Source organism: Lepeophtheirus salmonis, chromosome 4, assembly GCF_016086655.4.
Source record: "Lepeophtheirus salmonis chromosome 4, UVic_Lsal_1.4, whole genome shotgun sequence".
In the NCBI taxonomy this organism is placed as follows: Eukaryota; Metazoa; Arthropoda; class Copepoda; order Siphonostomatoida; family Caligidae; genus Lepeophtheirus; species Lepeophtheirus salmonis.
In genome coordinates, this window is record NC_052134.2 from 16,051,008 (window position 1) to 16,078,742 (window position 27,735).

Consider the following 27,735-nt stretch of genomic DNA (forward strand, 5'->3'; position numbering starts at 1 on the left):
GTTCTGGTACCAAAAATGGATATCGGTATTTCCATACTTTTTGACTAATAATGCTGTTAATGGGAAATTAACTTACGGCGTTCTCAGTTTTAGTTTGGGGGTTGTGTGATTGGTCAGGTGGTTCTTTTATAAAGGCCAATGTTCATTCTTGCCTTTTTATATAAAATACAATTTTTTTTGAGTGGAGTGGCCCGCCAAGAAATTTAGGATACATCGTCGATGCCCCATTTTGTTAATTGATGAAATGAACCTGCAAGGGACCGGCCGCATTACAAATATAGTAAAGTACCCATATACCAAACAACACTAATATATGCCATGTACAAGTTGTAACTTGTATAACCAGATTGTACTAGTTGTAACTTTATTACAACTATTCATTATTGATACCTTCACTTCATTTTGATCTATTCAAATTATGCATTTAGAAGTATTATATCAATAAGTAATTATCATTCTCCTCATAGTCCGTAATTACACCATTAACAAATGTATATATTTCATTTTTGAGAGCTGCAACTTGTACAAGTACACGGAATAATAATGATGTATGTACTCACATGACAAGAAGTTGCATTAAAATACTATTATGTACGTTATTAATGGCGAAGATGACTATCGGCCAATCAAGTCAATTGCCGCCCGTCTTTTTCTCCCTTTTCCTCTTCTCTTTTTCCTCTGTTGGCCTCTACTGTCTGCTTCCCCCCCGTATTTAAATGTTAAATTATTAAATCGTCTATAATATGACTATAATAATGAAACAATCATTTTATTCTTATTATTTGAAGAATAAATGTAAAGAAGTTGACAAATTATCATTTCTATTATTTGAAACTACAACAACAAAACCCTGGGGTTTTCTTTCTTTCTTTTTCTCTTTCTCTCCTTCTCTTTTTTCTTGTCTTCTTTTGTTGCTCCTCCTTTTGATCAGGGCAGAGCGGCTGAGTTTTTATTATTATTATTTCTTGACGTGCGCACCCCTGCGATTTATTTCGCCGCACCGTTTTTTGTGTGTGTGAGTGTATGATGTTCTATGTTGTTACCACATCCCCGTTGAGAATTCTCAGAGGGATATTAAAAAAAATCTGCAGTCAGTTCGTGGGTTTCAAAGGGGGTGAATAGGAGCAAGCAACAAGGAATATTCGTATAGTAGTTGTTACCCGATCAGATCCACGATAAAATTGTATCATTGAGTACTAAATTAGAAAAAATATAAATCCCTCAGTTTTTTCCAAACTGATATTTGACAACCCGTTTTACTTTGTGTTTGGTTTGGGTGCCCATTGAAAAATGTGCGGAATGCTGACTCCGTACTCGTCATCCACGACTTCAACCACTCCAGGAGGTACTCCCATCAAACTCAGTCCCTCACACGCAGCAGCCGTTGCAGTGGACCATCACTCCCAAATCTATGGCTCTCAAAACGCATATTTATCTCCAGCATCCTCGAATGGAGGGAATCCTCCGTACTCCACTCGAGACTTTCTTCTCCGTCGAGACAACTCTCCACCTATGTCTTCGTCAGCCTACGACACCTCTGTCTTCAACCCCTCAGATCCAATCTTTACGGATTGGCAAATGAACAGTGCAGCTTCTGGAGGAGGCTACTATGGAATGCATCCTCATCACCCCACTCAAGCCCCTCCATTCTTTCGCTATATGCGACATCCCTCAAGTGCTCCCACCATCAAACAAGAAATGACCTGTCTCTGGATCGAGCAGGACTGTCTCCTCAAAAAACCCTGTAATAAAGTCTTTGGATCTCTTCACGAAATTGTCACACACATCACAGTGGAACATGTGGGTGGACCCGAGATCTCGAATCATGCCTGCTATTGGGAGAATTGTGCTCGAGAGGGAAGACCTTTCAAGGCCAAATATAAACTCGTGAATCATATTCGGGTGCATACGGGAGAGAAACCCTTTCCCTGTCCCTTTCCCGGCTGTGGAAAAGTATTTGCTCGCTCCGAGAATCTCAAAATCCACAAAAGAATTCATACAGGTAAGACAAACAAATCCATAAGACAACAAATAGATAGACAATAAGGCAGCTATAATAAAGTACGCTTTTCATAAATAAATAGAAAATTTGTCAAAAACGGTTATAAAACAATTGAAGGAACACACTGAGTTTTTGACATTTACTCCTCGCGTGACCATTATTACCTTTGTGAGCTTTATTATTTGCTTTTACGTTTGTTCGTTCGTTCATTCTTTCTTTAATTTACGCCTTTCCGGCTACTATTTTTTATGGCTCCCCCCCATGCTTTGTTTCTTCAAGACAATGGCTCAGAAAATTGTGGCTTCAAATAGCTGGGTCATAAATCCAAAAACACCCTCAAAAATTGTCAACTGATTGGCGCGTGTGTTCAACTCTACTATTGTTATTATTGTCATTAAACCCACGTTATAATTAAAGCCTTGTGTTGTAATAGGGCTACTGCTCAAGCAACCCTGGCTCATGTCCCTATTTCGTTGTTCTATAATGAAATACATAACATGGTGCCCCCCAGAGTGTTTCACTTCTCATTTCTTATTTTTTTGATATAATAAATTTACTTTTTCATAAAAAAAAATATTTTTTCTTTTTCTAATGGCTGATGAGCCAAGTTATAACCCTCAAAAGAGGGGGGAAATATGTAAAGCACTGATAGTAGTTAGGTAGGAAGGTAGAAGTCACTAGGTGTCCAGAATGGAATGCCATTCCTTGAAGGATCTTCCATTTCTGGAGAGGTATTATTTCTATTATTTTTATTTTTTTTTCATTTCAACTATCTTTAATAATGTAGAAATATAATTTATAAGATCATTTTTGTCTCAATATAGAAAATTAGAAGTGAATAATGGTGTGTAGATACATATTTTTGGGGGTATAATTATCTCACTATATATATATATTGAAATCTCATTAAGAGATTTATTTATAGAAAATCTTATTATTTTTAAATTTTCTCTATTTCTTTACTTTTCTCAGGTGAAAAGCCATTTCGATGTGATTTTGAAGGTTGTGATAGACGATTTGCGAACTCCTCTGATCGGAAGAAGCATTCTCATGTCCATACATCTGATAAACCTTACAATTGCAAAGTACGAGGCTGTGACAAATCATACACTCATCCATCGAGTTTACGTAAACATCTCAAGGTAAGCAGCCCTTTTTACAATTAACTTTGTTAGACAACCATGGTTCATTCTGGCTTTTGTTTGTATGTAGGTTCATGGTAAGGACGCTGTCTTTGTCTCGGAATACGATAGTGATGACTCTGCGAGCCAAAGTCAGGCTGACACGACAAGTAGCTCCCTGGACGTAGGCGTCTCGTCATCTCATGTTCAACCGTCTCACATCCTGGGAGGAACTGGTGGAAATAATAATGACATGAGTCTACCAGAGAACCCCCCAACCCCTTGTGCTCCTCTTGGTTCTGGCGGACTTTCCACTGAGGTGGATCCTCTTGCTATTAATCAGCATCACTTTATGAGCTACCATCCTCACCAATCCTCTGGTGGTGGCGCCAATACCCCTCCACAACACCCCCATTTCCAGCATCACTTCCATCACGCCACCGCCTCTCCTCACCAAAGCCACCCCGGAGTTCATGCCCCGGCTCATCACCATTATTCCACCGTTCCATCCCCCAATCTAGACTTTAAGCCAGCTCATATCTCGGATTGGTACTCTCATCACCACTCCGTTGCAGCTGTTTCTCATCATCATCACCACCATATGATGGCCTCCTCTGGAAGGGCGGCCTTTGGGGGATATGAAACGACGAAACAGGGATCTCATCAAGTCTCTGCTGCCCTTCCTACACCTCCCTCCACAGGCCATTCTCCACTTGGTCATCACCATCCTCATCATCATTACCCCTCACATCATCACCCTACTCACATACCCCTTCTCCCATCCTCATATACATAAATAAAGTGTGATGTTATTATTTTTTATAAAAATCTTTATATTATTATTCTCTTTATTTCTATATCATTGATCTCTTCATTTGTCTTATTATTTTCTAGCCCCCTTTCTTAATTATTATTATTATCATCATTATTATATTTAGTGATTTATTTAATGACATGAATAAAAGATATTTTTTAATGCATATTATCCAAAAATAAAGTCCTTTATATAACATATCTTTTGATATCTAACAACTGGGCGAGATAACAGATCCCGAGGTTGCGAGGCTAGGAATAAATATGAAGGTAGCGTGAATTTATTTAGTATGTAGTTTGAGTGGTGGGACATGTTTAAATTTTTTTTTAAATCAACTTGCTAACCCTAACAATTTGATGAATGTTTTGGAAAAAGAACAGCTTAATTGTCATGACGTTTCGTTACATCAGCTACAAGCAGTTGTGATGAGGACGGAGCACAACTATCTATTTTGTCCCCTCTCTACCTGATATATTAATGCATACTTATGCATTTTCCTTGTTGCCAACTGTTAATGATTATTTATTATAAATACTGAATGGATAATCTAATCAATAACTGAGTATGAAAAGACACAATTTCTAAAAAAAGACCCTATATTAATATAATTAATATTATAAATGTAGTCCTGTAAAATATCTATTTTGAGTTCATATTACGTAAAGTCAACTGTTTAAAATCATACAGGAGTCAACTTATGAAAATAGCTGAAAGGAAAATGCATTACATCTTTGATTATTTCAAAAAGCTCCGTCCTTTTTGAGTACATGCAAATGTTAATTCCGGTTTTGCATATATCAATGATATCGTTGTATGTAGTGGAAATGGAAATTCAATCAGAAATTTAATAATAATAATAGCAACTTATGAAAATAAAATTCACTCTTCCGTAAGAAAACATCAAAACAAAAGACGAGCTACAAAATACAAACGGTTAGCAAGAATAATGATTGCCTATTGGCAACAAGTTCTATCAATATATATGTGGCACTTGATCTACTACAAAAACTTCATCAGTGGGTTTTATAACATATTAAAATCTTATTGACATGTAAAATATATTTTCTTATCCAAAACATTATTATCTCTTCTTTGTTAATAAGTCACGTAGCATAATCTGTAACACAACAGCAAATTATCGAAATTTTATACCGAAATAAGAACATTCCTTATATAAAATTGATAGTTAGACTGATTGTTTCCACCTATTTCTTACATAAAAACTCCTTAAATATGGGGAAATTTGATGCTTGAATTTTTTTTTCCAGAAATTTTAATATTTGAAATTTTTTTCCAAAAAGTTTAATATTTGAAATTTTTTTCCAAAAGAATTAATTTTCGCTAAATAGCTATGAATTTTTTAATTTTTTTTTCAAAAAATTTAATATTTCAATTTTTTATTTTTTTAAATTTTTTTTTGTGAATAGCTATGTTTTTTTGACATTTTTTTTGAGAACCAAAAAGGTTTTTGATTGTAAAATAGAATAAATCATTCATTCGAATTAATAAAGCATTTTGTATTAACATTTTTCTTTGACGATATTGTTTATTGTAAAACTCTAACTTTTAATAAATATATTATTTTCTTTTATGAGAGGTTGAGGTGATATATGAAAGGTAAGGGCGTTTTAATAAATATGTGATCTAAGGTTGCGTTGAATAAAGTTCCGAAATTAAATAAAATTAAGTCGATTATGTCGATTTATATCCCATCATAATATGTAATTAATATTTTAAATATAAGAAGATTAACCTATAAAACGCCTATAAATTGTAATGCCGTATCTAAAAAGTGTTAAAAAAATTGTTTAAAATCAAAACATAATTTATTTATTTTTTTAAACATCAGCAAGTACAGTCAGTCAGGTACATTGAATGAAAAAATGTTTCTCAAATTTTAATCAACAAATAAAGAAACTCAATTTTTTTTAAATAAAAATCTTTGATTTCGACCAATTTTCAATAAAAAACCCATTTTGTTTCCTAGAAATGGACAAAGATTTTAATTTCAAACAATTAAAAAACTCTAAATCAGCATTAGCCTAGTGTTTTTTCAAGCAAGATAAAATAAACACTTTCTATTGGAACTTAATTCAAAATATATATTGACTAAATAGTATGAAATTGCTAATTAATTTTATAAAATACATTTGTTTAGTTATCAAAATAGTATTTACTATAAAAATAAAATCCAGTAGGTAGCTTCTTGAATTCCTCATTTCTGAGGAAATTATCGTTGAATGGAATCCGAGGAAATATTTTTTTAAATTTCAATATAGTGGGAAATAAATAGATCTCTTCAGTAAATACCTACAGTAAAATTTATGTATTGCTTTTTGTATTTTTAGAAGAAGATACAAATTTTAAGCTTGTATTTTCTCAATTCTCATTTTCTTCATTTCATCAATATCATTAATATTGTGCAAGATCTTTGTGGTTTTTTAGAACCCGCGGGATCCCCTTTATTGATCATTATATACAAAACATAAATTGTAAAAATTTTAAACACAATAATGTTCAGTAATGTTTTGAATATAATTCAATCTATTTTAGAAAATATGTTCCAATGAGTTCTTATACTATCTGGAGGATAACAAGCTGCAATCACGCAACCTTTTGTGTTGATAAACATCAATTTTTATGAAAAATTCCTGTAAGTAAATTCATATGATCTTTACAATTATAAAAGAGTAATAGTTTGTGGTTGTTGTAGTTTATAAACAACATCACGTGGTATTTTATTTAACTCTTCCATTTTGGGTTAGCATTTTAAATCCCCAAAATTGTGTTTGAGGCGAAAATGATAGACTCACTTCACGTTCACAGCTCAAAATCAAAGTTGATATTTTATAAAAGGTTTTCTAAAGTAAATTGTCTAAAAACAATTGAACTAATTTTTTAAACGGATAAATTTGTTCTTATATAATAAAGTATCAACCTCAGTTCGTGTTTGTACAAGATTATGTATGAAGTTTCCTATCAGCTCCAGTTCGACACCCCACATAAATACACTTGTTTACCATAATGAATGAATTATTTTATTATTTCAAGATTAATATCTATTAAATAAGGATAATATCATTTGAATGAAACTGATACTACATAATTTTAAATAAAACACCACGTGATGTTGTTTAAAACTACAACAACGACAAACTATTACTCTTTTGTAATTGGACAAAAATCACATGAGTTTACCAACAGGAATTTGTCATAAAAATTGATGTTTTTCGCCACAGCAGGTTGCATGATTGGAGCTTGTGCTCCTCCAGATAGTATAAGAACTCATTGGATGTTCACTACTCAGGAATTGAATAAAAATCACAACTGCTAAGGAAAAGAAAATTCACTCTTCAGATTACCGATTCCTAAAAACGGCCCATCTAAAAAATATATCAGATTTTTATTACTCTTCATATATAACTTAAAAGATATTCGACCCTAGTGTGCATCCAATTCTTTTTATATTCGAATAAGTATACTTCCTGTAGTTCTAGAAGGAAAAAAATGTGGAACAACAATTAAAAACTAAATTTCTCAAAAGTAAATGATGATTTCTTTTAAATTATTAATTTTAGACAAAAAGTTGAAAAGTATACAAATATGTTTTTAATGTCGGAACTTTTTTTATTTAGATCATCTACAAAACCTCAATTAGTTTTAAATATTTAAAATTAACTAATAAAGAAAAAATTTGTTATCTTAATAATAAAGCAACTTCTGGTACATTAAGTTGTCTTAGGTATTTATTATAACATCAATTTCCTCAATCTAAAAGGATATTCCATATAAAAAATTAGGACATTTCATTTTGTGACCAATATGAGATATTTAGTGTCAATAAAATAAAAGTTACCGTTTTTTTGGTTTTTTTCGATACAACTCTTAATTTGAATCATTATCCCTTAAAGATACATTCTGAAATAATAAGAACATTCAAAGCTATTCACTCAAATACTTTGTAATGTCATACAATTTAATATTTCTGATATTTTTTTATTAAATAATAATCTTCAAGTTGAAAATGAATCAGTCTTTATATATATTAAAAATTGAACAAAATTGAGGACTTTTTCCCTCAAAAATGTTTTCCATCATATTATACAATTTTAATGTGAATTATATAAATTTACTCTCATAACTAGAGTTGTAAATTATAGTCCTTTTCTGCATTTAAAAAAAAAAACGAAAATCAACATGGTAAGCCTTACAATTTGAAGAATATTGTATAGGAGACCAGCTTAGCTGTCTTGATTCTTCATTAGATATCCTTCAAGCTACTGTAAGGTGTAATAAATAGACAAAAGTCCCACTCTGTATCAAGCAAGGAAATAGACTGGAAAAACTCCTTTGTTGATCATCAATTATACCCAGAGTCCAATAGGAACTTAAACTTATAACTCGCAAACAAATCATCACCGCTAAGTTAAAATAGGCTTATTTAATTTTTTCAATATGGAACGAGATTTTCTAACATTTCCATTTTTCCAAGTCCTTACATAAATATTCTAAATGCCTACTAAAATAGTCCAATCACACAACCCTGTGGCCACGGCCCTGTCCAAGTGCCCATTTTTTTCGAAAACAAAAAGAGGATCACTAGTCACGAAAATCCTATGTATAATAGGCACGTAAAAAAAACCTAAAATCAACATGGTAACCATGACAATTTGAAGAATAATTTGGAGGAGATCAGCTAAAATCAATTGTTACAAGAGAGGGGGGAGAAGGAAATAAACAAGGATATTGGAAAGAATTACTCCGATGTTGATCCTCAATCTACTCTGAGTCCACTCTTACTCCGCAAGAAATCCTCTGGGTTACGCTCCGTCTTTTATGAGGACACACTAATGTTCAATCATGTTTTGAATAAATTTACAAAATGAAGTTCACTACTCAGGAATTGAATAATAATGCCAATTGCTAAGGAAAATAAAATTCATTCTTCAGACTACCAATTCCAAAAACAGCCCAGCTGAAAAAATCACAGGATTTTCATCACTAATGATCCCCCTTGAATAAACATATCAAATCATAATTTAATAATTATCTATTATATAATAAACATTTATCTAAATAGCAGATACTATATACGTAATATATCAGATAAAAGGACATATATCAAAACTTAGGATTAAGAATAGGAATATACATTGATAACGTAGGAATATAAGGTGGATTATACAAGGCATGTCATGAAAGATAATAACAAAAAAAAAATTTAAACTTTAATGGAAGACTCCTTCATTGTACAAATGCGCTTCACAACAAAGTCCGCGATAGTAACTTCTGACTTCGTGAATAATTCCCTCTATACTCAAGAATACATAAATTCCTCCAGATCTTCTACGGAATCATCGTATAATTCTACATATAAGAACTATCCACTTCCATTAAAGGATATTATAATTGATGGAAAGATCGAGTAAGTCAACTCTGCTTCGTCTCCTACTCTAAGAACAAAAATATTTTATTGATAAGTTTCCTTGATGTACATCACTCAGAAATAATTGATACCAATCCAATTTATAAAGTGGAGTTTGTGATCTATGGTGTATATGGATACTTAGGCTCATTCCTGATTAGTGATAACTTTATTACTTGTGAGTATCTTTTGTGAATGGAAAATAAGTGGAAGATGATTTTAGACTCTGAAAGATAGTTTGCCTCTCTTTTCTTGATTTTTTTTTTTTTTGTCTGCAATGTATATTCTATGTATTCTACTATTGCATATAAATAGTTATTGTATCTTGTTTTAAATCATCCTTTAAACCTTTTCCTTTGATAAAATGTCATATAATGCACGAATCACTACGGAATAATTTCAAATAATAATTCCATTTATAAGTTTGAATTCGTGATGTACTGCCAACATTGATAATGTCAATTATACATCTTGAAAACTTTCCAATTTCCTTAGTACAAGTAAGATTATTTGGCCTTTGGAAAACAAGTGGAAGATTATTTTAAACTCTCAAAGACAATTTGTTCATCTTTTTTCCATAGATTTTGTTCTTCAATGCATTATTCTATTATGTTATTACATATAAATAGTTATTGGAAACTGTTAAGTGACTGTGTTTCAAAAAACATATGTGATTTCTTAACTTCTGTAGATTTATATTGGAATATCTTAATGTCGTTGTAATTACCAAACTTATTGACTAAGGAATTTTCTTCTGAAGAGCTAAATTCCTTGTTAGAATAACTCTCGAAGATCTATAATTTTTACAACAGATTTACTTAAATAAATATATCTCTAGAAGGAATATTCAAAATCACAAGGCAAAAAAGGCTTATTCAAGGCATCATACTTGGTTATTTTAGCAAAATAATCACATTGAACTCTATATTTATTATATTTAAATTAAATGACAAATTAAGATCTTTATGTTTTTCAAATTAGCATTTCATGTTTATTGTAAAATATCCACTTATTCTAAATATATTATTGATTTCTTCGCTATACAGATGGTTTTTACTATATATAAATATACCTCATTGTTAAGACAATATCGTATATACCCTATTTGAGAAAAATATATTATATTCAAAACACATAAATGACTTAAATGCAGTCGTTCAAAGTTACAAGTTAACTAATAGTGGTCTATCGTATCAATAAATGTAAATGTTCTTCTCTTTTTGCTTTTTTTATCCCTACAAAGGTATTGTATGAAGATAATATCTAAGCCCTCCTTAATATAGTCCCAGTATTAGCAGTTACTATAGAGATAAAAAAATGTATGAAACCAGGAACATAGATGTCACTATTGTATCGTGTGCTCTCATTCTTTTCTGTGTATAACAAATTAAATTGTAATTCTCTAGGCTCTCTCCTACCCAAGGAGTAGAAGCGTTTCCAGGATGGAGAAATCAAAAAATACTCCTAATTGTTATTGCTCTACTAACGTCAAGCCAGAATGAATTAAGTGTTAATACGTGTCTCTACATGATCTTCCGGGATTCATGAAAGTGTTGTGTTTTAATTAATAATAGTTTGTAATTGTACTTGTTTACCTCACTGTACTTATCTTCTTATTGAATTCCAAAATGGTAAGTGACAACCATGACAATTAATTAGCATGTCTTATGTTTATAATACTCATTTTTATTCTTGCAGTTTTCAATAAGAAATAACTACTTATCCTCTACAGAAATTCACTCAGTTTTAGTAGCTATATTTTATGGTCTCACGTCTCTCTCAATGAACTTTTTAAACAAAGTGGTTGTGTCCTCATATAGTTTTAATTATCCGTGCTTCATCATGTTTTCTCAAACCATTTTTTCTCTATTGATCCTTTGGTTTGGAGAAAAATTATCCCTGATAAAGATAAAAAAATATTCCCAAAGTGCAGCCTATGACTTTTTGTTACCATCTGTGTCACATGCACTTCACTCTACTCTAAGTTTAATTGCTCTCAAGGGTATGAATATACCCATGTATGCAGCACTGAAAAGATGCACACCTTTAGTCAATCTATTCCTTAGTGTCCATGTTTTGGGAAAGTAAGGATCCTCATTTCAGTTATTACATATATATAATACATACACTAATACTAATTTATTAATCTTCACTATATTTTTAAGGGAATGGCCCTCATGGTCCATTATCGGTTCCATTTTTTCAATTACGATTGGATGTCTTATTGCTGGAGTTGGAGATTATGACTTTGATATCTTCACTTATACAGTTGGAGCATTAAGTGTTCTTGCTCAGGGTCTCTATTTAACGTTTGTTCAGAAAAAATGCAACTCAACAATGAGCGTTCTTGATATGATATTTATTAACTCGTGGAACACTTTACCCTTCTTTATGTTCACATCCTTAATTTTAGGAGAACCCATGGACATTTGGGAAAAAGGACATACATTTCTAGGTACGAATATCATTTTAATGACACAATATGCACTTTATATTTTTTTAATGATTACATTTGTAGATCCTGTATTCCTCGTATCAGTCATTACTCTGTCTATGGCCGGATTTTTGTTAGTTTACTCTCAGTTTTTATGCACAACTGTCTGCTCAGCATTAACAACATCCTTAGTGGGAGTAGCAAAATCAGTCATTCAAACTTTTGTGGGGTTTTTTACATTTGGAGGCGTCAAGTTCAACATTATCAATATATTAGGTAGACTTTATTTGATTCCTATTCATCTAATTGCGAAATAATTATTTATAACCATAGGTTTATCATTGAATACCCTCGGAGGAATCATATATACTAGTGTAAAACATACAAAGGCTCACGACAATCCTCTCCTACCAAAGAATAAATCTTCAACTATTTCTCTAGAGACACAAAAATGATAAAATATATTCCTCTCAAATGCTATTAATAGTTTGTCAATTTTTTATTTTGAATATATATTTCTACTTGTCCACATAAAAATTGATATTAAATACATACAGTCCTGAATCAATTAACTATATTTATAAATATAGTATAATATAGTATTATTCTTGAATGATGAATGATAAAACTACTTGGAGAAGTTTCAAACAATATGAAGCCTCCCGTACTAAAAACGCAAAGGGTATTTACCAGATAAACTATTCATTTATGTACTAGTGTTGGGTTTCGCTCAAGAAACCCTAGACATGTCTGAGACCGTAATTTTTTTTTTTTTTTTTTGTTAGGCTCGGTCTCATAGAAAAGTTCGGTCTAGAGCTCTTATACACATAAATATTTATTTCTGTCTGAATGAATTAAGAATGATCTTAAAATTTCTTAGAAAAAATTAATTTTTTGGAAAAAACTTTAAAAATTAAATTGTTTGGAATCGGAAACTAAACTTTATTTTCCCGATACAAAATCCCGAAAAAAAAATCTGAATAATCGTCTCATCACTAATTTTAATTAGGATTTGTTTAACAGTCATTCATTATATTTAATTAAGATTTTCCTCCCATTTTTTTATCATAATTTGTTGTTTTAAACTTAAACACATTCTATTTAAAAGATTATAGGTATGAAATTGACAAATTTACAAAAGGTGGATTACCCCATCAATTGTGATTGTACAATGTTAAATGTACACGTATAATATTTATAGTTTTTTAGCTGCCCCGTTGATTTGTAATTAGTAGTATAAAGAAAGAATTTTATTTTTCCTAACAGTTGTCATTATTATTTAATTCCTGAGTAGTGAACATTCTTTCCTAAATAGATTCAATTATATTCAAAACATGATTGAACGTTCGTGTGTGCTCATAAAAGACGGAGAGTAACCCTGAGGATTTGCTCCTGAGTTTTACTTGAAAATCCTTGTTGGACTCAGATTAGAATTGGGGTTTGAAATCGGAGTAATTCTAGCAAATGTTATTGTTTATACTCTTTTATCCTTCATCTCTTATCACAGCTGATTGTAGCTGATCTAGTTAACGTCATGAGCATAATTCTTTCTCTCCTCCTAAATATTCTTCAAATTGTTAGGATTACCATGTTGATTTTCGCTTTCTTTTTTTTAACATGCCCATTCACACTGAATTTTCACGTTTGCGTATAACTTGTAAGTTTAAATATGGCCATAGCCAAGTGACATATATAATATAAATTATGTTGCTGTCAGAGCAACTTTTCTACTGATATCATTTATATATATTTATACCTAATATAAACTTAGACGTGTACACACACAATAGATGTGGTAACCCGTCTTTAGTAGGAACACTCTTACTTCTCATTAATACGTGATATAAGCTAAACTCCTTGAAAACTCATTACAGAATTCGTGAAATAGTACTAATTAACCCCCCCCCCTTCACTTAAATATGAATGCATTATAACATAAATTGTGGTCTGGTTTACTTTTGCTTTGTTTTGTTTTTTCATTTCAAATAAAGAATATCAAATGACATAATTAATGCTTTGACGTGTGATTCACTTTGATTGATGATGTGTGCATTATGGAAATGTCTTAAAACTTGAGACTTCCTTGTGGCGAATTACAAATATAATAAAAAATATGATAGTTGATATTTGCGCGATATATTGAATCATACTGTTCGTTTTCCTTAAAAGAGCATAGGTACAAAAATGAGACCGACATCGAACTTAGTTAATGAATAGATAAAGAGGGGGGAGGGGAGGGGGTGAATCAAGGGAGTATGACAGATTAGTGGTCACTGATCAATTAGTAATGTTCATTTTAATTATTTGAATCGAGGACTAAATAAATAATCAAGTTAAATGTTGACTTCAGGCTGAAAATGTAACTACAATTATTAATATTTGAAACGTTATAAATAGGTGATAATTCAAGTATTTCTTGACAAGAAATCTGAGATGTTTCTTCGAAGTTTAGTTATGCTTAAAAAATCCAGTGATACTGAAAATAAATATTTTTCTTGAGTTTGAGATGGATACTTCGATTCAACTCTTTTACCAGTGTTTAAAAATCCTTCGTATGAGCCTAACAATTCAAAACAGGAGGACTGTCTAGAATTATAAATGGAAGTATATCAGAAATCGATTTCATCTATCATTATAGACACTATCCTAATTTTCCGAATATCTTAAACATGTTTGTCCATGAACTTCAGTACTACCCAAAAACTTTTGTGCTTTATCCACAGATATAAACAAAGATCTAAGGTATATAATAGACTTGAACACCTAATCTATACATTATTAAGTGTCTTGTAGTCCATATGAATTGCTATGGCAACATTAATACTGACAGGGACAACCTTAGGCCATTATATTTTTAGTTGGCCCTACACTTCTGATAGGCCTCGCACTTGATTGGAAAAATAAATTTCTCTTAAAAATAGAACCAGCACTATTTAGGACTGGCTCTTAATACGAATTTAATCAGGAGTTTGGAGAATCATTTCTCAAGGAAGTAGATACAAAGTTTCAAAAACAAGTAAAATAACATAATCATAGTATTCTAAGCCTTATTTATATTTCTTACACTTCTCATGATCTAGTTAAAAGATCATTTTTACAAATTATAGCTATTTTTATATTTAGTAAATTATATCAAGATAACAGAAATTGTTGAAAAATATTAATTTAATAAAAAATAAATGTATTAATAAATTAATTTGACAGAAAAGTAATATAATATTTTAAAATAATATTTGTAGGTATATGGTATATGTATTAAAATATATTATAATAAGCTTAGATGATAATTATTCTTAGCATAATTTATTATTCTTAAAATCTTTAAGCTTCATGAATTATAATTATTGAACTTTGAAAATATATTAGGGCCTATCACAACATTCAGCGAAATACATAGAATATAGATAAAATAAATTATAATTTATAACAAATATATTGAATTTCAGCCTGCAGTAAACAACTGACTCAATTATGTATCCATATTTTCCTCTAGTACTTAATGTCTGGAGTTACACGCAACCTCTCACAATTATGGTAAATATGTTAGAAATTATGAAAAAAGATTCCTATTATCTAAAAAAAAAAGATATATGGTTTATTGATTACTCTCGTAAATTATTAAGAAACTTCAAACGCCCCCCAAAACAAATAAAAGCAAGAACACCTTTTCCAAAATTATTAACCTGATTGATATTTCATGACAAGAATTAAACATAAAATTTGACATATTTAGAACTAATTTCCTGAACGTCAATTAAACTATTTCTGCCAAGATTCCCCTATCCTAGTCGTCGAAATATTTTTGTGTTAATATGTTTTTCATTGTTATTATTAAGTCTTTGTAAGGTCGCGTGATTTCAAAAAACACAATCCGTAGATTGTTAACAGTCAGAGTGTATATTTTCAAATGGACAACTGTCATTATTTATTAGTATTATTATTACGTCATTGCATGAGTTTTTCTTTTTTATATCAATAGAAAATAAATCAATTAAAAATCCTGGAAGTTCATCTCCATTTGGCATTTTCAAATTAATTAAGGTAACAATCGTGTATGTATTTATTATAGTACAAAATATTTATTGCCTATTGGAGTTGCGAGTCATGTGATGTTATTATTACGTACATGTTACTTTAACTTAACTAAGTCCTTAGAATTACTGTTATTACTTATTAGTACTATTAGTCATTAATATATTATATCGTATGATGTAAAGTATAGAGAAAATTCAATTATAATTGTGCCGGTCTACGTAGGTCATAGAGCTGGCCTGTAATTGACAACACATGAATAAAGACCACAGCTGTTAGTATTTATTAATTGAATTCCTCTTGGCTCATATATATATATATATATATGTTTCATAGGTAATATATCTAATAACAAATAATATCAGTTAGCACTGAGCAGTCAAGAGTCCCTTCTCTCAGTTCAGAAAGGAACAAAACACATAACCTGTCAATATACATAAGTCATAACTAACTAATGCTTAAAAGCCATTAATGATTATAATTAATAATATCGCGAGTTCAGGTAAAGTAATTATTTTTCAACATACCACTAACTACGTCTATTCCCTATTCAAAGTTAAATATAAATTTCGATTATTATATTGAAGGTGTTTTGTTAGGGGAGAAACAAGAGTTAAAGGCATTGCATTTCAACTTGTAGTGTACCCATCGGAATTGATATACCTATGTTGTTCACTCTGATGCCGATAATTTACATACATATTACTTATGCATGTAGTATATGCGTAGTTCCATCAGAGTTAAGAGAAAATTAATTATTCCTTGCCGTGAGAGGCCTTTTTTAACACTTTATCAGTTGTAAAAATTTAATGAAAACGTGTACACTTGCTCCTGCAATAGAACGCCCTGTTAAGTAAAAGAATACTTTAATATATTATGTTGTTCAACTAATATTTTAAGGCACAGTAAAACAATTTTTTTAATAATAAAAAGCAATTCAATTATTTTTATGATATGGAAGTACCCCTTGATTGGTTCTTTCGGCCTTTTTATTCGTAAGTCCCATGTACGTATTTCATTAAATGAATCCTTCCTGAATAGTTTTAATTCTTTTGTTTTAGAGATAAATATCCTCAAAGAGACTTTATAAGTAGTGCCCTCTATGATACACGTTTAGCGTTTGAGCAAGAAAAATCGAAATGGATGAAAGAGCTGGATGCAGAGCGAGTCATCCATAGTAGAGCTATTGAGGAATTAAAGAATGAGTTAAAAATTACTACTTCTCAAAAGAATTATAAACTAGGGAAGCTCATATCCGAACTCTATAGCGTTAAACAAGACGTCAAAAAAATTACCAAGGAACTTGAAGACTCTCAAACCAGTCGTGCTAGTGAAGGAAGTATAAAAGAAATGGAAGCTGAATTATTGGTTCATAAAGAAACTGCCACTGTTCTCAAAAATGCCATTGAAACTGTGGTTTCTGAGAAAAACAATTCCGTTGAGGAGTTGAACAAGCAATTGAGCTCAGAGCGAGAAATAAAGCAAAATTTAGAAAAAGTAATACAGGAATTAAAGAATGAGAAAAATGAACTTCAAAATTTGTACAATACTACCAAGGATGAGCTTGAAAAAAAATCAGAGAATGATCAAAAGATGCGTGATGAAGCTCTTTCAGATCTTAAAAAGAACGCTGATTTAAAGGAGGAAAAATTAACGAGCCTTCACGATCAACTTTCAAGATCTAAAAAGGATTTTGACGATCTTGTTAAAAAGTACCAAGGTTACAAGTCAGAGTTGGAGTCAAATGTAAAGAAGGAATTGACTCAGAGTGAAGAAAAGCTCATTCATCTCAAGTTGGAATACGATATTAATCAAAAAGATGCATTAAAAAAGCAAGAAGATTTGCTCAAAGAAGATTTTGCCTCTCAGCTAACAACAATACTGAATGAAAAGGATGAATTACAGTCCACATTGGGATCTGTTCGGACAGATTTAGAAAATTTGACTCAAAGCCACAATGAATTGAGAAAAGAAAAGTTAGAGCTTGAAGAGCTCAAATTGAAGGAAACCGCCTCATTCAAAGAGAATAATTCCAAACTACGTGAAGAAAAATCAGTTTTAGAAGAAAAAGTTCAAAATTTATTGTCAGAAACAAGTGCAATTCAAAGTCAATTGGAAGCATGTAAAAAGGATCATGATGCACAAATGTCAGAATACAAAAATGAAGCATATAGTTTAAGTCAGGTGAGAGAGGGCTTGAAAAAGGTGTTGATGAGTAATGATTTAAAAACCGATGATATGCTTCTTAGTTTAAGTCAACACTTTGAAAATTTCCATCGTGTATCTGAAAAATTGTACGAGTACGAGACTGAAATTGAGTCTTTGAAACAAAGTGTTGAAGCATATGAGATCCAGACTACGGAATTGATCTCAAAAAAAGTTGAAAATGATGATGAAAAGATCAATGAAATTAAACAGGATATGGAGAAGAAGTTGACAGAGCTTGCTGAAGAGAAAGGGAAGGAAATTTGGGAACTTAAGTCTCAAATAGCGAAGCAGCACTCACGTAAGGACAGTGTGATCCCAGATAATTTTAGTGAAGTAGCAAGTACATGCTCTATTAGTCGCTCTGACGAACAAAATCGTTTAGCTGATTGCGAAGGTTATTTTGAAGAAAGATATGCTAAATTGAAAATTTTAGCTGTCAAATTAAAGAAAAGAGTTGCGGAGCTGGAGGCTTTACGAAAGGCTGATAAAGACAAACTTCTAGCAACAAACAATAACTTGTCAAACATCCAAAGTGCATTTGATGAATTAGGGGAAGAAGTACAAGCGAAAAAGTCTTTTATCAAAGTTGTTGAGTCTGACTTGAAAAAATCCGTGGAGGATCTCGTTCTTTCTAAACAGAAAATATTAGAGTTACAAGAAGATTTAAATTTAGCGAATACTAATAATCAGGCATTGAAAAATAATTTGTCCGAAACTGAAAATATGTTTACTAAATTAAATAAAGATTTTTCTGAGTTGAAGCAGAAGGATGAGTCAAGTCAAGGATATATTTTGGAATTGAAAAAAACGGTTGATTCCTACCATGAGAAAGAGGAGATTTTGGAGAATGCGAAATCTTTGGACACTGAATTAGAAACTAACAAGAAAGAATTAAAAGAACTTCGAGACTTGAGTGATACAAAAGAGCAGAGGATTGAAGTCTTAGAGTCAGAGCTTGAGCAAAAAACAAAAGCAAAAAACCATTTAGAAGTCCAATTGAAAACATTAGAATCCTCCCTTCAAGATGAGACTGACAATTCTGAAGAGATACAGGTTATTTAATTAATTTACGATCCTATTTATGACAGCATTATTTAATATTTGTTACTATATAACACTTAATTTTAGGGTTTTTTTTCTTAGAATTCCATGTGACAGTAAACCTTTTGACCTTAATTCATTTTTTTATATAGAAAAAGCTCAGTGATTGTTCTCGTCAGCTATCATCTTGTGAGCTTCAGCTCACAGAAAAAAACTCGGAATTGTCAGAATTGAGGGAGAAGGTGCAAAATTTAACCGCCGAGAGGGATTTTTTTTCAATCCAAGCTTCAAAACGATTCACTCCTAGCAGCCGAAGAGACCCAAGTATTGAGATTAAAGAATGACTCCTTGCAAAAAAAGGTTTCCACGCTTGAAGAGGAAGTAAGGCGCAAAGATGATTCTTTCAAAGAAATGGAAGCTTCTCTCAAAGATTTGCAAAATGAATTTTCGTCTTATAAATTGAGAGCTCAAAGTGTTTTAAGGCAGTCTAAATCTACTTCCTCAAAGGACTCGGAAAGTCAAAGCAATGAGAATAAGTCCATTGAAAATAGTCAATATGAACGAACGATACAACATTTAAATGAAAAGATTGAAACACTAAGGTTTGATATTAATAATAATTATTATTATAAATTATTTATATTTTCACATGAATTTTGTAGAAATAAATTGGCATCTTCTGACATGGACAAAAATCACCTTCAAGAGGATCACGACAGATTAATGCAGAGGCACTCATCCTTACTAGAAGAAATGGCTGCTAAAGAAATAGCTGCTCGCAATAAACATGAAGAATTAGTTAATACAATTAATCAGACTGAATCATCTCTTGAGGAACTATCGATCCAGCATAAGATAAAGGCCGAGGAAAAGGCTCAGTATTACGAGGTAATACCATCAGCAAATATTTTTTTATTTTTTTAGCTTAATTTCATTTTATTCCATTCCCTTTTGTGCGTGTGTGCATAGAATGAAATACAGCAAATTGGCTCTAAACATTTTGAGGACATTTCTAAGCTTCAAAAGCAAATTGATGACTTAGATAACAAGAACATAATGCTACATTTGTCTTTACAAGAGCAACAAAATTTGCTTGCTTCGTCCTCTGTCATTCAATCTAAAGATAGTTCTCCCATGCTCGAAAGGGAAGCTCCTGAAGGTTCTGTTGAGCAGACAAGTGGAATGAACTCAAGACAATCTCCTGCTATTAGCCAAAATGAATCAATGCGTGATAATTCTCCTATGCCTCTAGAGAAACTTCTGGAATCAGTGCAAGAACTAGAAGAGTCTAAAGGTATTGTAAATATTATTAATTAGTTATTTATTATTTATTTAAATGATCGTTTGGCACAATAAATGAATATAATTTATGTATATACATAATATGAGTGACAAATGACAGCAATGCCCATACTGTACATGTTATCCAGTTCCTGAGTATCTATCCCCATAGTCTCCAAGTCCTGGTACAATAAACTTTTCTGAATTAAGGCACTTGTCAATGGCACCTGTTACCACTTGAATCTTTGGAAAATTGTTTTTTAATACTTCAAGACCCTCAGGGGCACAAATTAGATTCAAGCTATAAATATACAAAAAAAAACTATTTTATTCCAAGACTTACATCATATTCATTAATAAAATATAAATACTCACAAAAGGATATTTGCCTCTTTGACGCCTTTGTCAAGTAGCATCTTAATTGCAAGTGTAGCTGAGCCTCCTGTTGCCAACATTGGATCCGTCAGAATAACGAAACATGAGTCAATATCTTTAGGGTATTTGTCATATAAAAAAATGGGAACCTTGTCCACATGGTTCTCATCTCTTTGAATTAAAATTTTGCCGAGTTTAACTCCTGGGGAAATTTGACGAACTGCCTCTTGAAGAATGTCTCCTAAGAAATTGTTATCATAGATTAATGTCTGTTACTTAATATTATGTTCAGGGGCTTCCGCATGCGGGCTGGAGAGGCTGTAGAGTCCCCAAAAAAAAAAAAAAAAAAAAAAAAAACTGATAAAGTTTTATAATTCATTTTTCGTTCAAATTTAAATAACATAAGTTATTTGTCAAATTTGGCATTTATATCTAAAAAAATCCTGGGAACGCCTCGGATGTTAGGACTTACTAGTTAGTATTAAGAGTTCATACCTGACCTCACAATTGACACAACACAAAGCTTGACATCTCCGTCTTCCACCAGCCCCTCAATCACTCCGCATGGAGTTCTCATTTCCTTTTTTACAATTGTTGGGAGGCGACAGAGTGCTTCCTCTGCGAGGATTCGCATGGCCCGATCTCCATAATGAACAAATTCACGCTGACCTAAATTAACATCCCTTAATTTACATAAAAGATATTCCAAAGCACGAGATTGAATTACTGTCACCTCCATGACGGCTTCTCACTCACAGAAATGAATGTTTCACACTACGCTCAGGAAGGAGAGTGCTGTTTTCATATATTATGTTTGCGTATACATTAATATATTAGTCTGTATATACTTATTTTCCTCCAATTCATTACGTATGCTAAATGCTATCATACCAATTTGCCCTGTATTATCTTATCTTCAGAGTACGCTCGGATTCTTTTAAGAAAGACCGTATATAGGAATCTACCCATTAAACATTTTTTGTGATATTATCTAATCCATTTTTGTTTGATGTATTTATTTGAATAATATATATATTATTATCTCGTTCAATAGATGTGTTAATGGGGCGGTTTGTTTCTCAATTTTTTTTTCGAATTTCGATTAGGCCTACTGGCAAAAAGTTGTTGGCATTATGTAAGAAAATAAGCTGTGTAAAGTTCCATTATTTTTAGGTCGCACATCTTGGTCAAAGTTTGAAAAAAGGCAACCATTCTTTCTTCAGTCAATAAATATTAAAATGATGACGTATTAAGGAAATGTTGATACGCGTATAGCGCGCTATTTTTTTTTTTTTTTTTTTTTATATTTTCAGAAAGGAAATATCAAAATGTGTGTTCCCAATTTCCTTATGTTGTTCTCTCTTTTTGCTCCATAAGATAACTTTAGAAAAAATCCAACTTTTAAGACTATTGTTTAGAAATTCGGAAGAAGTTGAAAAACGAACCCCCCCTAAAGTGTAACGTTTACTCAATTATTTGTTATCGATATGATTAAATATTAATATAATTTGATACTTGTTTATCGATATTGGGTTTAATAAGTGCATATAATAGGGAATCAATGTTGAGTTCATCCTTTTATTAGTATTTAGAAGTGGCTCGTTACAACAACAAAAAATTATGTTATTTTTAATGAAATTATCTTACATTTTTATTAATAAATTATTCGAAGGTCCCGCACTTAAATTACTCAAATCAATAATAGAAATGATTCATAGCCCATATTTGTCTCTCAAATACACTATAGTCACTCCTCTATCATCATAGCCAGTGGCTAAGACTATGAGTGATGAATGATGATGACCCTTCCAAAATTATACAATAAGCAGATGTGTTAATAAGTGTATTATTTTTTTTAAGTTAAAAATTTATAATGTATTTCAAAAATTACATTATATTTTTGTACAGTATTACTAGAGAAGGGAAAAGGAGCGCATTCGGCGTGTGAAAAATAACTTCTCCTTTGAAAAGTTGTAATTTCTATTTAGAAATTTTTTCCTGCGTATCCTCGCTTGCTTGTGAAAAAAGTGAAGCGCGCATTTTCACTTCTCTAATATTTATGACAGCGTTTTCCAAAGTAGATGCCGCCAAATATTACTTATTTTTACATCTAATTAAAAAAAATCAATAAAATAATATGTCATTTCAAATATATTCTTTTTACATATGAAAAGATTAAATTTTAAATTCATTATAGTTAAATAAATATAAATAAAATGAACCGTCAAAATCTGTCTCAAGTATCCGTTCTCAATAACCTGACATGTCAATAGCCCGCCGAGGTCAGAGTGACTGCACTGTGCAGCATATTTTTTTATCGTTCAACCTTGAAAATACATTTGATTTCACAAAGATCAAAGAACAACTTATTGTATCGTTTTCTAAAGACAAAAGCCCACAAGAACTGAACATGATTGAAGTGGGACCTCAACTTACTTCATTTGAGTCCTCATGTACTTGTTGTTGGGTTCTTGTTTTGCTGCATCGCTTTGGCGGTCAATCTAATTGTGAAGTACTTTGTTTTTAAAAGTTAAAGTTATTATTATCATTATTATTTGCAGTTTATATTATGCTCTGTTCATTACAATCTCATATCTTGAATACTCAGGATATTTGCATTTAGGCTATGCAGTATCATATTTTAGTCTGGGGTGCCTTGATATTTTATGGACTTTTGAAAAGATACCTGACTGAAAAAAGTTTGAGAAACGCTGACCTAGACACAACAACGCGCATTTAAAATAAACAACTCTAATGCACCTAAGTTTTGCTGAATATTTTTTGTCATGCCAAATATTATCGTTAGTGTTTATATTTATGATCTATATACAACAATAGATTGGAAAATGACTCATTTTCTTGATTTTTGTTCAATATTCATTTTGTGTTGACGCACCACATATGATGTGCGTATTATTACGATTTCATTTGCGCATAAGCCAATCTGTAGAATTAACTACTGTTGTCAGTTCTCTCTTTACAAGGATTCAAATTTAAAATATTTGAAAAATAAATATATATGTCAACATCTGAAGATGGAATTGATGAATTGTATTGGATTGGATTGGGGATACACAGACACACACAAGCACACACTTGTGAGCTAAAGACGTCTCCTCAATAATATGAAACTAATATGTATGAAGAGAATAGTGTGACTAAGGATCATAAATTGAAACGAAAAAAAATACAAATCTCGTCAAACAAGTTTGTGTTACATGAATACAATATATTATTTCATACATATTAGAGAGTGGCTCGAAAATTATATTTTTTTAATTTAGGGAATGTCTACCTATCAAAAGTTCTTCCCAAGTATAAAAACATACTCTACAAAGTTTCAGTTCCATAGAAAACTATTCAATGTTCCAAATCCCAATTGAGACCATATGTCTCCTAAGCCTTTTAAGCCACAGAATTCAAATGCTACTATTTATCAAAAAACTAATAGTAAATAAGGGTGTCTTAGTCCTATTATTTCAAATTATATGAAATACAGCTTTTAAATGCTAGTTGTTTGTATGATAAGAATGGATTATATTGCGCAAATATTAGGTAATATGACTGGAACTGAAAATAAGTATGAATACAAATGGAAAGGATCTAATTTTTTTAGACATTTACCTAATGTAAAGTAGTCATATAAAATAATTATCCATAGGTGTAAAATATAAGTTTTTATTATAGAAATATGACTAAAATAATCATCAAAATAGCACTTTCAGACATTCAATTAAATTGCAGAACTTCAAAAATTTATTCTATTAACCTTAAATTTGTTAGTTGGTCATATTATGTCACGTAAAAAGTTATCTGACCTTTGAAAAAGTTGAAAATGAATACATTTTCAATTGGCTTAACGAACCACTTTAATATATATATTGAATATATGGTAAAACCATAGAGCTAATGATGATACTGAGCTATGGCAAGGAAAATTCTTTGACGCCCCGACAGCAGACGAGAGAAAAAATATCGGGAACATAATATTCCCCGATATAAGCTCTAGCAATTTTATAATATTGGTATAGCCGTTGTAAAAAATATCAGTTTTTAGAAGAAAAAAAAATTAGGTCTTTCAATCTATTAATGATCATGTCTTTGAATCATCTCCTGAATCAAACCATATATTCACACTCATTAAATCTATTTCAAAATGTTATGTGCAGGTATACAATGATATCATTTGTGAAAACGTGAAAGTGAGAGGATTCAAGGGATCAAAGCTCAGAGAATACTCATGAATCTTATTCAGCTTAAGAATCAATAATGATTCATTCTTAAGTTAAATTATTGTCAGAATAATTTCCTAAATCCATTATTAATATTTTGAAATACTTAACAAAATTATATTTAAATTTAAACGTTGGAATAAATATTAATATATTTCATAAAAGGATTTGCTTAAAAATACTTTATTCACACCTATTTAAATTTTTTAATTGATATAATTATGGTAATAAATCATTATATCACAAAAAGCATTTAAAAAATAAAAATATTTGAAGCTCCCTTTATGTTTTTAACATACCTAACTATTACAATTCCAATATTTTGGTCAACTATTCCTTCTTTTTTGACGACGTCAACTACTTTTTCACATCATCACTCTAAATGTCTCTATGGGTAAAACATATTTCTCTTTTTAAAATATTGCTGTTGATTTATTCATAATTCATAACTTGGGTAAATTCTCAATTACTGTTTTACTATCATAATACTGTCATTTAAAAGATAGTACATCTAAAATGTCCCTACATTTAGACAAACAGATTTGTTGTCATAATAAGAATTCCTGATTATCGCTAAAGACTAGAGCCTATCTTATTTCCATAAAAGTGTATTTTTTCCATACACACTAAGCATTATATTTTTAATTATTGGTAATTGATTGTTTACCCTAGGAATTTTTTTTTGCACTTGAAACGTAAAAGCACATTTAACTTTTATAAATTATAGTTTTGGAGAAAACCATCATTGTCAAGGATGAAGAGGCGATCCGATCACTTGAAAAGAAAATATCACATCTCTCTGGCTTGTTAAGTGACTCGGAATCTGAAAACCATCGTATGTTTGAGTTGATAGAGGTTCTCAAAGAGGAAATTCGATCCTATCGACGTTCTGAGGATCGAATCAAACATATTGAGCATCAAGAATATGTTAAAAATGTCATACTAAAGGTATTAATACAATACAGGGCTCTCAAGTTCTGAAGATTAGTTTGGCGTGATATTTATAATCTTTCAATTGATAATCCTATATACAACGTCATTCAATCGGGCTCTCAAGTTTTGAAATAAGAAAAAATACTTAAGTGGCATACACACTGTCAAAAATAAGTCATTTACTTCAGATAAAACATTAAAAACGACAAGTGTGTCCTTATAAGCACTTGTGTTTTTCTTTTAGGCCTTTATCACAGGGTTTGGTTCTAATTATGCTATTTTTACTATCATAAATGAGTGTTATCAATTACCAAAATAGTTTAGCTGTGTACTTGAATATTTTGCTATGTTTATAAAATGCTTGAGAAATTCAATCTGTGGCGTGAGAGTCCTGTTAATATAATAAGAAAAAGTAAAAGATTTGAGTCTCTCATGATGGGAATTACCTGTGATCTTTTTAGTTTGTGACCATGTCAAATTGTGACGAAAAAAAACAGCTTTTACCCATTGTCTCTAAGCTGCTGGTTCTTTCTCCGAGTGAAATTAAGACGATTGAAGCCACAATGGACAATGGTATTATCATATTATGGCAATTTATTATATTTATTAATCTACATATTTCATTTGTTTCAGATCCTTTGTCTGAAGGAGTGGATCAAAGTAGCTGGCCCTCTTATTTTGGATTTTTCGTCTCTACTGATCCTTAGAGCTAAAAAATCGCTACCAAATAAAATCACATTCTCCATAAAAACAAAATAATTTATGATAAAATATTATATACCAAAGTTATTTCTTTATGTCTTAAAAAAACTATAATGAAGTTGTTTTTAAGGTTTGCATACAGTAATAAATATTAATTTAGTTGATTAAATATTATATAATATACATAGATTATTTATATTCTTGATTGTCACTTCAGAACTGACTAAAATATTTTGCACATTGTTAAAAGTTACGTACAGATTGGCAATAAATATTAAAGATACATTTTGCTATTATGAGTCTATATAGATACTCTCCTTGACTCCTCTCTATTGCCCTGATGTGGCAGAATGCCAGCCCAGCTCTTTACGAGGACATTTTTGCCTCCATCATTATTTCCATTCCATCAGCAATATATCTTAAGTCAATATCCAGTGCTTTGACAATTAAAACGGGGCATCCCAGTTCTACTGTCAAGTATATCAAATCAAGTATTAAAAGCTTGGAAAGTCGTGAGAAACACGTAACCCTCATCATTGATGAAATTTATTCGGCCCAAAAGATTGAATTTGTAAGGGGATTTTTTTTTTGAACAGGAAAACAATCAGGCAACTAAAACAGTCCTCGCTTTCATGATCAAGTCTGCAGGAGGAAAGTATATGGATGTTGTCGCTCTCGTACTGGTGACAAACTCATCTATCCACCTTATCTACTCCGTGTTTTGGGACATTTCCGTTATTAAAGGGGAGTACATTCGTCTCCTGGGTTAGGCTCTCATCTAACAACTCCATCAATGCTCCTTTATTTCAAAGAATGACAGTACCGAATCCCTCTTATCCGGGTATGTCTCAACAATTTACAATCTTGATTCTACAATTTGAAAAGGTTTTCATTCTATTATTGTGGAATAAATACTTCGTTGATCGATGCCCTTTTTTTTAAAGGGACGCCAAACATTTCTGGCTAGCCGGCAAAAAAAATTGGATCTAGGAAATCTTGCCAACGGAAAATTTGTATTGGGAAAGTTTGTCCTCAGTCCTGGAATTACTTGGACTGGGAAAATTTGTATAAGATAATGCTCGCCAGACGGAAGACTCGCATTCGGGCTTTGATTTAATCTAAATACTAATCTCTC

The 27,735-nt window shown here is 31.2% G+C and overlaps 5 protein-coding genes across 11 annotated transcripts; 4 read left to right on the plus strand and 1 right to left on the minus strand.

Moving 5' to 3' along the window:
• The first annotated feature begins 771 nt into the window (after positions 1-771).
• LOC121116910 (uncharacterized) lies at positions 772-4,120 on the plus strand. Its single transcript, XM_040711217.2, has 3 exons — positions 772-2,002; positions 2,975-3,144; positions 3,215-4,120. The coding sequence occupies exons 1-3, from the start codon at positions 1,291-1,293 to the stop codon at positions 3,917-3,919; spliced, it is 1,587 nt and encodes a 528-aa protein (XP_040567151.1). The 5' UTR covers positions 772-1,290; the 3' UTR covers positions 3,920-4,120.
• Positions 4,121-9,089: 4,969 nt separating this feature from the next.
• Positions 9,090-12,364, plus strand: LOC121116911 (uncharacterized). 2 transcript variants are annotated; one of them, XM_071887663.1, is made up of 6 exons: positions 9,123-9,362; positions 10,769-10,993; positions 11,061-11,446; positions 11,528-11,817; positions 11,881-12,072; positions 12,130-12,364. In XM_071887663.1, the coding sequence occupies exons 2-6, from the start codon at positions 10,991-10,993 to the stop codon at positions 12,249-12,251; spliced, it is 993 nt and encodes a 330-aa protein (XP_071743764.1). In that variant the 5' UTR covers positions 9,123-9,362; positions 10,769-10,990; the 3' UTR covers positions 12,252-12,364. The 2 variants fall into 2 exon arrangements, with proteins under 2 accessions (XP_071743765.1, XP_071743764.1); XM_071887664.1 differs by lacking the exon at positions 10,769-10,993 and having other exon boundaries at positions 9,090-9,362.
• A 3,357-nt stretch (positions 12,365-15,721) lies between these two features.
• On the plus strand, positions 15,722-19,679 carry LOC121116912 (uncharacterized). 6 transcript variants are annotated; one of them, XM_040711224.2, is made up of 3 exons: positions 15,722-15,837; positions 16,890-19,089; positions 19,230-19,679. In XM_040711224.2, exons 2-3 carry the CDS (start codon positions 16,972-16,974, stop codon positions 19,419-19,421), a joined length of 2,310 nt encoding a protein of 769 aa, XP_040567158.1. In that variant the 5' UTR covers positions 15,722-15,837; positions 16,890-16,971; the 3' UTR covers positions 19,422-19,679. The 6 variants fall into 6 exon arrangements, with proteins under 6 accessions (XP_040567158.1, XP_040567157.1, XP_040567156.1 ...); XM_040711223.2 differs by lacking the exon at positions 15,722-15,837 and adding an exon at positions 16,176-16,330; XM_040711222.2 differs by lacking the exon at positions 15,722-15,837 and adding an exon at positions 16,419-16,823.
• On the plus strand, positions 19,230-26,769 carry LOC121116267 (uncharacterized). The gene is made up of 6 exons (XM_040710511.2): positions 19,230-19,679; positions 19,740-19,965; positions 20,047-20,371; positions 25,693-25,913; positions 26,360-26,471; positions 26,532-26,769. The coding sequence occupies exons 1-6, from the start codon at positions 19,489-19,491 to the stop codon at positions 26,603-26,605; spliced, it is 1,149 nt and encodes a 382-aa protein (XP_040566445.2). The 5' UTR covers positions 19,230-19,488; the 3' UTR covers positions 26,606-26,769.
• Positions 20,382-21,550, minus strand: LOC121116913 (uracil phosphoribosyltransferase). Its single transcript, XM_040711226.2, has 3 exons — positions 21,229-21,550; positions 20,734-20,974; positions 20,382-20,659 (listed from the first exon to the last, which is right to left on the minus strand). The coding sequence occupies exons 1-3, from the start codon at positions 21,470-21,472 to the stop codon at positions 20,500-20,502; spliced, it is 645 nt and encodes a 214-aa protein (XP_040567160.1). The 5' UTR covers positions 21,473-21,550; the 3' UTR covers positions 20,382-20,499.
• Positions 26,770-27,735: the final 966 nt, after the last annotated feature.

Bases quoted from the DNA above. Each gene is read 5' to 3' on its own strand.
- LOC121116910 (XM_040711217.2), top strand. From the start codon at position 1,291: ATGTGCGGAATGCTGACTCCGTACTCGTCATCCACGACTTCAACCACT. The intron at 2,003-2,974 runs GTAAGACAAACA...TACTTTTCTCAG, and splicing joins CCACAAAAGAATTCATACAG to GTGAAAAGCCATTTCGATGT. The intron at 3,145-3,214 runs GTAAGCAGCCCT...GTTTGTATGTAG, and splicing joins GTTTACGTAAACATCTCAAG to GTTCATGGTAAGGACGCTGT.
- LOC121116911 (XM_071887663.1), top strand. The intron at 11,818-11,880 runs GTACGAATATCA...TTACATTTGTAG, and splicing joins AAAAGGACATACATTTCTAG to ATCCTGTATTCCTCGTATCA. The intron at 12,073-12,129 runs GTAGACTTTATT...TTATAACCATAG, and splicing joins CAACATTATCAATATATTAG to GTTTATCATTGAATACCCTC.
- LOC121116912 (XM_040711220.2), top strand. From the start codon at position 16,638: ATGAAAACGTGTACACTTGCTCCTGCAATAGAACGCCCTGTTAA. The intron at 16,682-16,889 runs GTAAAAGAATAC...CTTTTGTTTTAG, and splicing joins GCAATAGAACGCCCTGTTAA to AGATAAATATCCTCAAAGAG. The intron at 19,090-19,229 runs GTTATTTAATTA...TTTTTTATATAG, and splicing joins ACAATTCTGAAGAGATACAG to AAAAAGCTCAGTGATTGTTC.
- LOC121116267 (XM_040710511.2), top strand. From the start codon at position 19,489: ATGGAAGCTTCTCTCAAAGATTTGCAAAATGAATTTTCGTCTTATAAA. The intron at 19,966-20,046 runs GTAATACCATCA...GTGTGTGCATAG, and splicing joins AAAAGGCTCAGTATTACGAG to AATGAAATACAGCAAATTGG. The intron at 25,914-26,359 runs GTATTAATACAA...TGATCTTTTTAG, and splicing joins TTAAAAATGTCATACTAAAG to TTTGTGACCATGTCAAATTG.
- LOC121116913 (XM_040711226.2), bottom strand. From the start codon at position 21,472: ATGGAGGTGACAGTAATTCAATCTCGTGCTTTGGAATATCTTTTATGT. The intron at 20,975-21,228 runs GTATGAACTCTT...ACAATTTCTTAG, and splicing joins TGTGTCAATTGTGAGGTCAG to GAGACATTCTTCAAGAGGCA. The intron at 20,660-20,733 runs GTGAGTATTTAT...GTATATTTATAG, and splicing joins AAAGAGGCAAATATCCTTTT to CTTGAATCTAATTTGTGCCC.